Here is a 15,328-nt window from a genome sequence, read left to right as displayed (position 1 = left end):
GAAAGATTACTTGCAACATATACAGGATTATGGTCTTGTGTCCAGAATAAGGAGAGAATTCTCACAATCCAGGAACAAGAAGATGGAAAGCCAACTTTTTAAAAATGGGCAAAAACATTTCAACAGATAACATTATGCCAGGGAATATATATGAATGACCAGTGAGTACACAAGAAGATGTTCAATATCATTAGTTTTTCAGAGTAATGAAAATTAAAACCTCAATGAGATTTAGCGACATTCCATTAGAATGGCTGACATTAGTAACACTGTCAAGGTCGAGGAGTGACAGGAAAGGACCAACAGAGGTCTCACGGAGAGTTGGTGGGAATATAAAATGGCACATCCACTCTGCATTGCTGTTTTCGCAGTTTCTTAAAGAGTTAAACGTGAGTGGCACATGTTTAGAATCCCAGTTACTTGGGAGGCTGAGGCAGGAGGATTGCAAGTTGGAGGCCAGTCTGAGTAATTTAGAGAGACCCTGTCTCAAAATAAAAAAATGAAAATGGCTGGGGATGTAGCTCGGTGGTGGAGTGCTCCTGGATTCAATCCCTGGAAAACACTAAGAGGAAGGTACCAAAACAAAACAAAAAAATTAAATACAAAATGTGGCCATTTGGATAAAAAATAAAACTTTATGTCCACAAAGACATACACTCAAATATCTGAAGCAATTTTATTTATATGTTGGTCAAAAACTGGAAATGGCCCAATGCTTATCAACAACTGAATAGATGAACATATTATAGTACATCCATACAATAGGAATAAAAGGAATAAACTATTATACACAAAGTAATGTGGGTGAATCTCAAAATTGATGAGTGAAGAAGTCAAACACAAAAATGCATCCTATAAAAACTTTACTCACATAAAAATCAAGAAAAACTAACTAAGATGATAAAAACCACATAAACCTGGACCCAGAGCTGGCAGGAAGAATGAGTTAAGAAAGATTTCTTAAGCCACGTGGATATGGTCTATTAGTATCCCAAACAATGAATGTAAAAGACCCTCAGCCTTTTATTGGTGCCCAACAGGGAAATTTCAGGAAAACAGGTAGAGATGAGTATGCAGTATTCTACAGAGGAAAAAACAAAACAAAACACAAAGTTGGAAACCACATTTCCTGATTGCAAAACTTTCTACAGAACTACAGTAATCAATCAGGTTCACTGGTATATACCTGTAAACCCAGCAACTTGGAAGGCTGAGGCAGGAGGATGACAAGTTTGAGGTAAGTGTTGGGAACTTAGAGAGACCCTGTCTCAAAAAATAAAAAATAAAAAGGTCTGGGATGTAGCTTAGCTTACTGGGGTTCAATCCCCAGTACCAGGTGGGGAAAAGAAAACTACAGTAATCAAAATAGTGTAGTATTAATATAATGACAAATGTATAGATCAATGGAAGAGAAAGGAAAGTCCTGAACTCAATGATTACTTTTATGGTAACTGATTTTTACAGGGCTACCGACACAATTCAATGGAGAAAGAACACTGTTTCTGACAAATGATTCAGAAACAACTGGATATCTACATAAAAAAGAATGCAGTTGGATCTCTGCTTCGCCTCATATAAAAATTAACTCAAGATGCACCAAAGACCAAAGTATAAAATTACAAAGAAACTATAAAATTAGAAGGAGACTCAAGAAATAAGTCTCTGTCACCTTGGATTAGGCAAGGGTTTCTTTGCTATGACAGCAAAAGCCTAAGTGACAAAAGAAAAACCAAGCTGAATTTCCGGATTCATCAAAGCTAAGAACTTTCATGCCTTACCTGCAAAGTGAAAAGAATCTATGCAATGGAGGACATTTTATCAAATTATGTATCATATAAAACTTTCACAATTCCACAGTAAAGACAATCCAGTCTTTAAAAAAAAATGGGCAAAGGCTATGAATAAACGTTTCTCTGAAAATAGAAAGCTAGGTCTGAGAAACCAGTCACAAAAGAATCCACGTATATCAAGTCTCTAGAAGGAAAATCTATAATCTATACAGAAAGTAGATTAGGATATGTTTTTCAGGGGAGAGAGGAATGGAAAGTGACAGCTAACAGGTACAGGGTTCTTTGGGGAGTGACAAAAATATTCTAAAATTGAACAGTGGTAATAGTTGTACAACTCTGAGAACAGATTAAAAGTGACTGAATTGTGCACTTTATTTATTTATTTTTTAATTTTTTTGAATTGTGCATTTAAATGGGTGAATTTTATGATGTGTGAATTATATCTCAAGAATGGTGTCATTTAAAAGTTCTACAAAGGGGCCAGGTGCAGTGGCGCATGCCTGTAATCCCAGTGGCTCAGGAAGCTGAGGCAGGAGGATCATGCGTTCAAAGCCAGTCTTAGTAAAAGTGAGGTGCTAAGCAACTCAGTGAGACCCTGTCTCTAAATAAAATATAAAATAGGGCTGGGGATATGACTCAGTGGTCAAGTTCCCCTGAGTTCAATCTCTGGTACCAAGAAAAAAAAATGTTTTGCAAAGAGGAAAGAAAACAGGCAATCAGGGAACAGAACAGAGTTCAATTTTTCACTAGCAACCCGAAGGTTATGTGACAATGAAATAATACTTTCAAAAATTGAGGGAAACAATTACTTATAATTTAGAATTCTCTAAATCCAGCCAACTATAGGTGAGGCTAGAACAGCAACATTTTCAAACATTAATGTTCTCAAAACTTAATTCCTCATAAACTGTTTTTAGAAAGCTATTGAAGGATACACTCTATCAATATGAAGAAAGAGGCAGAACTGAGAGCCAACACAGGAGAGAGAGAGAGAGAAGAGAGAGAGAGAGAGAGAGAGAGAGAGAGAGAGAGAGAGAGAGAGAGAGAGACAGACAGACAGACCCAAGATAATGAGGAGAGTCTCAGGTCAGTGGCCAGGCAGGAGGTCTAGGGACAACCACTAGAAAGTGGAAAGAAAAGGGCTTCAGAAGGAATGGCCCCAAAAGTGGGTGGGGAGCAATCAAATTCATAAAATAATTTGTGATTGACTTTTTGCAAGGAGTTTTACATTTTGCTGGTTAAGTTTTGGTTTTCCTTTTTGGTAGGTTCATAAACAAAATAAAATGTAAGGCATTATTACCTCTAAAAAAAACCTGTGCAAAAAAAATGTATTCATATTAGATGATGTGACTCACTAATAATCAATAGTTACTTGGTTATAATAATATTAGGTGAACTATAGATTTTACTAAAAAGTATGAAATCACCTCTATGGAAGATGGGGAAATGGGTGTGACAGATCTAAATGCTGATGGCCCAGTGAGGATGTCAATAGAAAAAAAATATTATCAATTCAAAAAACAAGAAGTAGTCTCATGAGCCTACTACTCAGATCTGTGGAGATAAATACAAGCAGAAATAGCTTAACAAGTTGAAGGTCATTTCCTATTTGGGGATTTGGGGTGGAGTAGGTGGTGTAGCTCCTTTTGTTTTATGTTAAATGTCATATAGAACTATTTTTCTTTTAAAAATATTTAATATGATCTACTAATAAATAGGATAAAACTGCTCAGTACATAGCAAATTAAGGACTAGAAGGAAATACAGCAAAATGTTACTGGTGGTTTTATTCATATGACATTTCCAGGATGCGGAAAGTTGAGGGTAAGGATGGTGGAGTTGAAGGAGCATTTTCTAAATTTCCTACAGCCCATACACATTCCTTTTATTTCAGAAAGAGATCCATGAACAGTATTACAAAGTTGTATGGGCCCTCTGACTGTCTTATTTTAAACAGGTTTGAGGATGACCTTCTCTTCCTGTGGTGATCACTGGGAAACTTTCTTGCAGGTTGACTATTAATGATGGAAAAGTAAGATATCAGGGAGTCACTCAGGACAATGTCAAGGGTGATTCCAATATTTCTCCTGTCTGAAATTATACCAGTGATAGTAGCTTGGAGATCTGCCAAAGAGTAGCTATAACTCCTCACATTTGCATGATCATTTACTTTCAGAATTCATCTACAGCCATTATCTTATTTGACAATTATTGTTTTGATCCCCAACAATAACCCCAGGATGGGACAGGATCAATATTATTAGCTCAAGATGAGCATGGTGAGGCATGTCTATAATCCCAGGTAGGCTGAGACAGGAGGATTGCAAGTTCGAGGCCAGGCTCAGCAACTTAGCGAGACCCTGTCTCAAAATAAAAATTAAAATGGCTGTGGATATTGCTCAGTGGTTAAGCATCCCTGTTTTAAATCCCAATTCCAAAAAAAAAAAAAAGGATATTAGTTTGATTTTACAAGCTGAGGCTCAGAGAGATGAAGTGACAACAGGGCTCAGGGCTAAGGTCCAGGATTGACTTCTAGACCAGACTCTCATAGGCTTCAGATGCTCCCAAGAAAGTAGCTGTCACAACCAAATGTGAATAAATTTTCCTCCCAATAATCTTTGTGCAAGCAAACAAACAACAACCATTAAAAAGGTCACCAAAAGGGAAGTAAGAGTGTCCCCTACAGAAATTACTACTATTAATGGCTTTGCAAATATAAGTTTGTCTTTCAGTTTTGAACAAATATGCAAAACTGTATTTAGCATAAATGAGGTCATTTTAAGTGCTGTTCTTTTGGTTCCCTCATTCCTCAGGACCTTGTGGATGCTAGGCAAGTTCTCTTCCCCATAAATAATGCTATGATAAATAACTACACATACATCTCTGTACATTTGGCTTATTTCCTGGGACACATTCCCAGAAGAACAACTAAAGGGTGTAAACATTAAAAATGTGAATACATATAACCAGGTTGCCCTCGTAAAAGCCCATTAAATGCAGACAGGCCACCAAAATATCAGAGAATGTCTGTCTCCCACTCCCACCTGCAAGGGGCATCAGTGGTATTTTAAATCTTCACTCTCCTGATGGGTCAATGCCACATCTCATACTCTGACAACTTACACTATCCACCCACTCAGCCTTATGGGCATTTTTCAATATCTCTTTTAGCCTTCCCCCATTTTTCTAGGAGTGAACATTTTCCTTTGAACTTTTGAGAACTGAATGAGTTTCTAATCGTTTCTGAATAACAGCTTTTGACAGGGATTAATTTGGACACCAGCCGGGGCCAGGGAGGAGCACGTATTCCGCGAGGACCTGTGAGCACGGTGGGCATGTCTGCCATCCCAGGGATCAGCTGGGGCGTGCTCAGAGCGCAGCCGCAGGTTGGGTGGAGAGGAGCACGGGGTGCGCACCTACCTCCACGAAGGCGAACTTCTCCTCGCTCGTGTAGTTGTAGCGCGTGGCTCTCTCGTACTCCTCCGCGGTGCCTGGGCAGTCCTTGTTGCAGAACTTGTCCGTGGGGTGAACGAGCTTCCAGGAGTACTGAAGAGAGAGGGATAATCCCAATCAATGTCCATCAACTGGTGAATGGGTAATAACTGTGTCATATAGGGATCCTGGCATACTCTTCAGCCACAAAGAGCGGTGCTGATTCGTGCTTCAGAGATAAACCCTGGAAATGTGTGGAATCAAAGAAGCTAGATACAAAAGCCTACATGCTGTATGAGTTTATTTGTAGGAATATATTCAGAATAGGGAGACCTACAGGGACAGAGAGGAGTTGGCTTGGGGCTGGAGGGATGGGAAGGGGTGATCCTGTATTGGATTTCTTTTTAAAGTGATGGAGATGTTCTCAATTTGACACTGGAGTTGTTAGACAACTCTGTGAATGTAGTAAACAACAAACAAACAAACCAAAAACAATGAAATCACACTCTGAGCAGGAAAGTGGTATGCTATGTAAATTATATCTCCATAAAGTCATTAGCAAAGAGGAGAGGCAGGACAGACAGCTTCTAGGTGAATGGAGGTCAGTGTGAGACCCTGTGCCCCAGGACACCTACCACCTCCATGACATGGGCACTCCACTTGGATAACAGCTGAAGGCCCCGCAGGGCCAGGTCGAACAGCTCCCGGTACTCCTCATCCGACTTCTGGCTGTCCAGCCCGGAACCTGTCACCACCTGGAGGACATCCACGGTCACTCACTGTCACACGCCTGGCACTTTTGTACATTTCTTGCTGATTCCCCCCAAGAACTCACAGGGAAGTGATTATGCTCCCTTGACAGGTGAACTGGACTCAGACAGGTGCCTTGCTAAAGGCCTGTAGATGGCTGGGGTCCCAATTCAGGAGGCACAATGCCAGAGCCCCACCTGCCACCACCCAGGGGCACAGAGGCACATTCCACGTAGGAAGGGCAGACTACAGTGGCTCAAGCACTTATCCATGCACAGAGATCTTAAATATGTATATGTAAGCAAGCAACACTAACTTCCACACCACAATCTGACTCTTAATACATGGGACTCCCTCTAATCTTCTCTTCTATTGCATATAAAATGCTCATCACAAGTCACTCAATTAAATCCATCTGTAGCCCTCAAATCAAAAAACTTTGTAGTGATGTCTCAGTCATGGGCAGAGATGTACAAATTCCCAGCTGAGGGTGGACAAGATGACTCTGTCCCTGTTCAGCTCTCACACTGGAAACAGGTGTTCCTTTTCAGTTTACTTAGTGCCATGCTACCCATATTTTTGTGCTTTGTTGGTGAATTAACAAATGAAAAAGTCCCTAGGCATAGGACTGATGTGCTGTACATGTTCCTACCTGCATGAATGTATAAGATGCCTTATGGAAAAACTCCAAGTGTTAGATAAACCTTGTTCAGGCATAAGTTACAGTGCTTTGGCCCTCAGACAATGTCAGTGAATCAACACTGTATAACACACAATGGATCTTTAAACAGAAACACGTCTAAAACTTCATCAGTAGATGAAAACACTGTGCCCAGAAGCTCATAGGGACCCAACTCTATATTTCTCCTTGGATCAATTGTTCAGTATTTGCTAATTCAGGGTTCATGGCCACTTTAAAGGATATGACTACTGCAAATAATGAGAACTGGCTTGACACAAACAGGAAGAGATCATGCTTGCTTGGTCCTCTGAACCCAGGGCTCTGCATCCAATGGGTTTATACAATAGTAGATGGAAAAATATTCAGAAAGAATGCATCTTTACAATATATGTACTTACTTTTTTCTGGTTGTTATTACCTAAATAATACTGTGTAGCAATTATTTACATAGCATTTACATTGACTTGGGTATTACAAGTAATCTACAGATCATTTAAAGTACATAGGAGGATGCACGTAGGTTATATTCAAAGACTACATTATTTTATAAAAGGGACTTCAGTTCTGTTGGATATTGATATCAGCTGAGGTCCTAGAATAAATCCCCTATGGATTCTTTGGGACATTGTAATTTTTAAAAATATGCTTTGGATCAGGTACATCCTTAGTCCACTAAAACCTGACTAGGAATAAAGGAGTCTAGCCCTTGGATAAATGATTTTTTTTTTTGTGGCTTACTTCAGTTGATTGGCACATTTAGTAAGAAAGTTCACCCTTGCCCACTGGGCCATTGGTGGAATGACCACACTGCCTGCATTTGTCAGACTAAATGTCAGACCAAAGACATTTCCTGAGTCTGGGTTTTGGAAAAAAAAAAAAAAAACAATCCTTAGGGCTACTGGCCACACGGTGGAACCAGAGAGCAAACATGGACCAGCCCCGTCTTCCAGGATGGTGGAGCTCATGGGGCCTGTTTATCCAATGGCTTATCAGGAGGCTGTCTACAGGGAGAGACCCAGAAGAACACAGCACCCAAATATTAATCACGGTTAGTTCTGAGATGGTAGGATTTTACAGGATTGCTTTCTCTTCTTCTGCTCATCTGTTTTTTTTTTCCTGATTTTGTTATGCTGATCATATTTCCACGAAAATTCAATGAAATATCACTATTAGGATTACAGGAGATTTTTTTTATAGCCCCTTTTTTTTGTCCCTAACTGCATTTAAGTTTTTTTTTTTAAAAAAAACAAAAAACAAAAAAACAATGATCATTCCTTAGTATGCAGCTTCTAAAATATTGGATCGTGTTAGGTCCACAAGTGCTCAGAACTCCTTTTCTTGAGCTTGAGGGTAGGGACAACCTGGGTCCTGTGTGCGGGGCCGGGGGGGGGGGGTGGCAATTCATAATCACTGGGCTCCTCCTCTTTGCTAGGCACAGCACACATTCCAGATGCCACATCATCTCATTTTTTCAGTGAATCTTTTGGGATAGATACTATTGCTACTCCCCCTTTCTAATAAATTTTAAATTTTTGATTGATATCTAGTATCTATGAATATTCATAGGGCACAGTGTGACTTTTCAACACATGTATTTGTCTAATGATCAGATCAGGTTAATTGGCATTATCTGTCTCACCAGTCATTGATCATGTCTTCGTGCTGGGAACGTCAAAAATTCTCTCTACTAGCTGCTCTGAAATAACTGTTGTCAACCACAGTCATCCCACTGTGCCACAGAACCCTGGAACTTACTCCTACCATCCAACCATCCTCTGTCCATTACTCCCTCCTGCACACCCTTCCCAGGCTTTGATGTTACCCCCATCATGCAGAGAGGAAAGGGAAGCTCAGAGATTTGAACAACTTGCAAAGGGCAGAATTAACCCTGGTTCTGTCTGGCTCTAACTGTCCACGCTCTGGGCAGCTCTGCCCTCCTGCCCCAGATGTGTAGTCCCTGCCACTCTCCAGGATCCCAGGTGTTCCTGCTCTTTCCCAGCTGCTCCTCTCCCCACCTGGCCCACACGCCTCCATCCCGGCCAGAGCTCACCTCACTGTTGCTGTAACGAGCGAGCTCCGAGATGAAGCGGATGTGGTCATCCCGGATCTGAACCATCTGCTCGCAGATGTTGTACTGGGGGCTGATGCTGCTCTGTGTGCACGTCCACCTGGGTAGAAAACCACAGGGTCAGAGCCGGGCCGGCCCCTGGCTCCTGCGTGGGACATGCTCCTTCCACTCCCTAGTTGTTCCTGGTCCTCAGCCAACACGGCTGGCTCCCTGGGTGAACCAGAAAGCGGTGTCCTGAGCCTGCCAAGTGTGGTGCTGTGGAGACCGCAGGTTTCGAGGAACAGTCCTCCTCCTCCTCTTCCTTGTGACCATCCTACTCCAAGGAGGCTCAACCACAGGCCTTTCCATATATCAGGTCCATAATACTTACCAGTTCCATGGCTGGGGAATCACAGCCTCTCTAGGGGTACAAGGGTTGGAATCCAAGAAAGAAAAAGCAAGGCGGGCAATGCCCCCAACTGTCCCCTGACTCTCAAGAGCACCAGCCCTGTGCTAGGAGCTGGCTCTGGAGGGCTTGGAGCTGGACTGGGGAAACCCAGATGGGCTTGTGCCTCCTTTCCAGTGTGGCCTGGCAACATGGTCACACCCACAGTGAGAGTCCAGGACTCCAAGGACACAGGGCTGGCCTCCTCCTCCTCCTGCCTGTCTCTTTCCTCCTTCCCTGTCCTCCCTTCTTTCTCTCTACCCTTTCTGACAGATGTGATTAGGAAAACCGTACTGCATGGGGAGGCTGAGGCAGGAGGATCACAGTTCAAAGCCAGCCTCAGTAACCTAGCAAGGTGCTAAGCAACTCAGTGAGACCCTGTCTCTAAATAAAATATTAAAAAGGGATGGGATTGCGGCTCAGTGGTAAAGCGCTGCTGGGTTTGATCCCCAGTACCAAAAAAAAAAAAAAAGAAAAGAAAGAAAAAGAAAACCATCCTGCATTGGAGAGAAAATGAACGAGTGAAAGTCCTCACTCCCCTTCCTGTCTTCCCCTGTCTGGTGCTGGTAACCCAGCAGACAGACTGAGCATGAGCTCAGAAGGTTTCAGAGAGAAGTTGAAATATTAAAAGGAGCCCTGAAGGGATTCTCCTGGGGGTGCTCAGAACAGCGATGGCCTTTCTCATGCTTATACTTTGCCATTCTTTATTTTGAGCTACTTGGAGGGATAAAGAAACCATCACTCAAACCTCTGACTTCCTGCCCTGGTCATACAACAGCCTCCTCCCAACCAGCGTCAGGTGGTCCAGGAGCCAGGCAGGCAAAGGGCAGAAAATAAGCCCCTCATCCCTGACCCCGTGCTCCTCCCACCCAGGCAGCCCCAGAGGATGGAGGCACAGGACTGGCGATCCCTGGGAGCTCAGCTACAGAGCCTGGTGAGTAGAGGTCAAGGCCACTTCACAGCTGTCCTTGAAGGCACTGAACTCTCACCCGTGACCACAGGATGGCCAGCTCCCTTCCACTTGGAAAGGCCATGTCCACTCAGCCCTGGGTAAAATGCACTCAGAAGCAACCCCCACCACGGCATCCGATTTCAAAGCAGACGGCGGAGACTGGAGCCAGATGTCCCCCAAGTCCTGTGAGCCACTGATCCCTCAGACCTCAGCACAGATTCCCTGGGATTGTGGTTGATAAAATGACCCAAGGGGAGGCGTCGGCTCACTTCACACTGGAGCCTTTCCGGCCACACGTCACCACGTACTTACTGAATGGTCGCAAAACCCAAGCAGAGAATCGGGGAGGTGAAGATTGTCACCATCTCTCTCCAGCTGGCCAACGAGAGCCAGCGGCTCCTCCCCACATCTCAGGGAAGGAGGAGGACTCCTGCTGTCCCTCTGAGGGGACACCATGGGCTACCACTAAGCAGGATGAGGGACATGGTTGTGCTCTGAGCCCTTTTGAACCTGGCAGCAAAGGGCGGATACAAAAGGGCTCCGAGCACCCTCCGCTGCTCCCTCTGGTGGCGCCAGTGATCTGAGGGTCCACCTGCCCAGGGCTCTGGGGAGGGAGGAGGGACTGAAGTGGCCCCTCGGCCCCCTGCCCGGGCCGGGCGTCCTCGCAGGAGCCTAGAGACATTACGGCAGGCACTCACTTGGACTTGTTCTCTTCATAGTGAGCACTGGTCTTAATGTATCTGGCCAGCTCTATCTGCATGTCGCCGAACAGGGGCACCACCTGCAGCTGCTGCAAAGGAAGCAAACACAGCGCGTGAGATGCGGCCGGAGGCAGGGGGGCAGAGGGCCTCCGTGTGCGCCTGGGGGCTGGCCCCTTGTTTCTGCTTCTGATGATGCTATTGTGTGAACCCAGAACCCAAAGGAGCCTCAGCTGGCATACTGGTCCTCCCCTGTCTCCAACCAATTCTGTGTTCTAGGCAACCGAGCCAAGAGAGGCAAAGTGACTTGTCTAAGGTCACACAGCCAGTACAATGGATGAAGGCTGAGGACCAGATGGCTAGCCTTGCAGTGGAGGGTCCGTTCTCTTCCTACTGCTCCAGAAGGGTGTGAAGTCGGGCATGGTAGTACACACCTGTCACACCTGTAATCCCAGCAGCCTGGGAGGCTGAGGCTGGAGGATGGCAAGTTCAAGGCCAGCCTCAGGAACTTTTTGTTATTGTTGTTGTTCTGCTGCTATTTTTATTTATTTATTCATTTTTTATTTTTAGTTACACATGACAGTAGAATATATTTTGGCAGAATACACTTACATAGAGTATAATTTATTTTATTAGGTTCCCACTCTTGTGGTAGTACGTGATGTGGAGTTACCCTGGTTGTGTATACGCAGCTAGGAAAGTCGTGACCAATTAATTCTACTGTCTTTCCTATTCCCCTCACCATTCTCTTCGTTATCCTTTGTCTAGTCCAATCTATTTCCATTATTCCCTCCCCAACCTCCCTTGCTGGGTTAGCGTCCACAAATCTGAGAACATTCAGCCCTAGGTTCGGGGGGACTGGCTCATTGCACTTAGCATGATGTTTTCCAGCTCCATCCATCACCAGCAAATGCCATGATTTCATTCTTCTTATCAGCCTCAGCAACTTAGTGAGGCCCTAAGCAACTTGGTGAGACCCTTTCTCTAAATAAAATACAAAAAAAGGGATGGGGATGGGTTAAGTTCCCCTGGATTCAATCTCTAGTATCAAAAAGGAAAAAGAAAGAAATAAAAATCGTGTGAAGTCAGTACTGTAATCATGTTCATGTCACCGACAAAGAAACTGACAGACAGGCAGGCTGAGTGATGTCCCATAAAGTCAGAGAGCCAGGATTAGGACCCAGGGCTCGGACTCATCTACGCAACCCCAGTGAATCTTGGGGGAACCCTCCGAGGAGTTACCCGAGCATTCATAGTTCTCAGATAGGAAGACGTGGTTCCAGGGAGATTCAGTGACTTTCCCACAGCCATTCAGTTATGAAGCAGCAGTGCCAGACTTTACCCCAGGCCTGTCTGTGGAGAGGGTGTCCTCTCCCTTCATAGCTCACTTATGCACACTGACTCAAGGCAGATTTTGCAAGGGTCTCCCAAGATGAGCCCTGTTTTCATCTAGGGCTGCTCCGGAGAAAAGTAAAGGTTTCAAGCTTGAAAAAAAAAGCCCATTCAAGCAGCAAAACAAGACTCCTCTTGCTCCCCTTGACCCCGCCTGGTGCTCTCCATGCCACACCTTCATGAGATCTCACCAGTTATATGAAACTGGGCATTCCCATGTCTGAGCCAAGACCAGCTTCATGCCTGCAAGACCCACCATTAGAAAAAACGGATTCATTTCCAAAGCATGGAAGCCCCTTTGCAAAAAAAAAAAAAAAAAAAAAAAAAAAAAAAACCAACTCAAAGGCTTGACTTGACTGCAAGTTTTTGTTTTTAAAGATTTTAAAGATCAACTCGGAAGCACTAGAACCCCGACTGAGTGCCTAATGGAGGCCAGTGAGGCAATTCGCCTGGCAGGAGGGAGGCCAAGGGGCTTCCAGTGGGCCCAGGGAGAGGCTGTGCTTTTGCAAATGGGAATCCACTTAAAATCTAGTCTTTAGCCCTCCTACTTCCTTGAGCTTTGGTTTATTCTGAAAATGAAAGGAGACACCTCTTTCTTTAGATGACTTCTGGAAAGGGTTAAAGGAAAACGCAAAAAGAACCACATTCCCCCAGTCGAATCCCAGTGGAACTGAGTTTGAGAACCATGCATGGTTTCCGGGACAACCTTCTCTAGTGCCAACTCCTCCACCAGGGGCAGCTGGAAGCTGTCACCCTATTATCCTGAAGTTGGGGGTCTTCAGAGTAATTGCTCAATTAACAGCTTCCCCTATTTTCTGGCAAATTTCATTCCTTTCCCCAGTCCTCTTGATGCTGGTGTAACCCTGGCCCCCTGCCCTGCCCCAGCTCTAGTGGCTGACCTTAAAGAACTTATCAATTTTGCTAAGGTTGATTCTCTTCTTGGCATCCAGTTTGTAAATATTACTGACATTTCCATCCATCAGGTAGAGGCCAAAGCCCATAACCTAGAACGAAAAAGGGTAGAGTGCAAAAACTATTCACAATGCACTGGAATTGTTAAAAAAAAAAAAAAAAAGGTTTAATTTGTATACATACACATAGAGACACACATTCATTACGAAAAAAACCCTCATATTTTCAAATATAGACAGGAAACATGAGATTAATTTCAATGATAAATTTAGGATATTATGGCAGCCACTTCGTAAGCATTGAAAATATGGACCACAGACTGTGCTTAGGACTTTAACAAATACTGCTGTTGACCATAATTCTTAGTTCTGACAACAATCTTGTGAGTCAGGTTCTAAGCAACAGCCTTGTTCTATGGCTGGGGAATCAGAGACACAGAGAGGTTGGACAGCTTGTCAAAGTCACAAAGATGAGCTGCGGTGACAGGATCTCAACCAGGGTCTGTCAATAAGAATGGGCACATTTAGGTCCTTCTTGAGAGTGGAGCCTGAGGCCTATGTGGGGTGCAGCACCTCACAGGCACATAACACTGGCAAATGGTGAATGTAAAAATATCCACCTTTTCTCCCCAAAGAAATAACAATGTAACAGTTCCTATAGAGACCTGGGTGACTTTATTTGTAAAGCAAATCTCTGCCAGGAAAGCTTCATAAGTAGGTCAACATTCTCATTTCAACCCCCAAAGCTTGTTTGTTTTCCTTCTATGTGGAATGTGCTGCTGAAGGGGTGCGGCTAGACATAAGCTATGGGACAGTCACTTCTCGCTGTGCCTCTATTTCTCATCCAACACTGAAGAGAGTCGACTGGAAGACTATTCAGGTTGGATGGCTTCCCTCTTGGGTCCTACCTGTGCTGCAGGATGAGCACAGGACTTTTCCTGTTAAGGATGCATGGCGCCCTCTGGTGGCATTTGATTTCATTAACACAAACTACAGAGCTGTGAAATAGCTCAACTGTGTTGGAAGCCAGACTGAAGATGTTGGAGAATTCAGAGAGAAGTGGGCTGGGAAGTTAGGATGTGGGGGAAATAAAGAGCATTGAGAGGGAAAAAAAATAGTGCTGAAGAATTTGAAGGTAGTATCTAACACTGCTTGGTGGACTGGAGTTTCATAACCTAGCTCATGGAGTAAGCAAGCATGGGCAGAGCTGGGTACCGCCCAAGCAGGGAGCTGGGCTGGGAAAGGGTCTGAACTTTGAATAACCTCTCTGGGTTTCTGGCGGCCAAGAGGAAGCTGGAGTGAACAAGTCATACAGACATACTGCCTTGTGCTATGGTTTGAAGGTGGCTTGTTCCCCCTAGATCTCATGCAGGATTCTAATCCCCAAAGTTACATGGTATGCGTATTAACAGGATGAAAACCTTAACCCCATGATGGTTCAGAGGTGGGTTCTTTGGAATGTGATTAAATTAGATTAGCTTATTATGATGGAGGTCCCATGATTGAATCCTGGTGACCTGACAAGCAAGGGAGAGAGACCACACAGAGATACATATAGTTTCCTGCCATGATGTGATACAGTCAGGGAGGAACTTTGCCAGAGCCTATACCATGCTGCTTGGACTTCTGGTCCCCCAAACTGTGAGCTAACTAAATCTTTTTTCTTTGTACTTTACACCAGGTATTTTGACAAAGCAATGAAATATACCCTACAAACTCAATTGAGGTGCCAGAAATGTAAGGACAGGAACACTAACCCAGGTCAGGGGTTCTTAAAATGCCAAAAGTGGCATATGAGAGAGCGAGAGAACGAGAGAGAGAAAGAAGACAAAGAAACACTTTGGAAGATGAGGTTTGAGGGAAGAAAGAATCAAAAGGGGGGTGCTCTATGTTGCATGTGAAGATATGGAGAAAGTTGTTCCTGTCAGTGCTATAACTATTGGAGAGGAATTAGAAATAATCTTAGCAGTGGTTAAAGCCAAGAAGGCTCATCTATGTTATTTTAGTCAACTGCTGCAAAATATTCCAAACACATTTAAGTACATCTGAGAAAAATTCAACATGCTTATGTATATTGCATATTTTTTAAATATACAAGCATAGAAAAAAATTAGAAGAATATGCATCATAATTCTGAAGATGTTATCTCCAGGGTAAAAGATGGTGACAGGTTGAAATTTTTGAATGCTTTTTTGGATATCCTAGATTTTCCCCATTAATAATTTTAAG

At 43.7% G+C, this 15,328-nt stretch overlaps 1 protein-coding gene across 1 annotated transcript in view; it reads right to left on the bottom strand.

The window, feature by feature from the left end:
• Nucleotides 1-15,328, bottom strand: part of Cyfip2 (cytoplasmic FMR1 interacting protein 2) — a 122,205-nt gene that overhangs the window by 70,325 nt on the left and 36,552 nt on the right. The window contains exons 9-13 of the mRNA XM_026388321.2: nt 13,088-13,192; nt 10,797-10,888; nt 8,705-8,822; nt 5,858-5,977; nt 5,211-5,336 (exon numbers count right to left, since the gene is read on the bottom strand). Coding sequence (XP_026244106.1) covers nt 5,211-5,336; nt 5,858-5,977; nt 8,705-8,822; nt 10,797-10,888; nt 13,088-13,192 — 561 coding nt within the window. The remainder of the gene's footprint in view (nt 1-5,210; nt 5,337-5,857; nt 5,978-8,704; nt 8,823-10,796; nt 10,889-13,087; nt 13,193-15,328) is intronic.

The sequence above is a fragment of the Urocitellus parryii genome, chromosome 1, assembly GCF_045843805.1.
Source record: "Urocitellus parryii isolate mUroPar1 chromosome 1, mUroPar1.hap1, whole genome shotgun sequence".
Lineage (NCBI taxonomy): Eukaryota > Metazoa > Chordata > Mammalia > Rodentia > Sciuridae > Urocitellus > Urocitellus parryii.
This window is presented reverse-complemented; position numbering and strand designations above follow the sequence as displayed.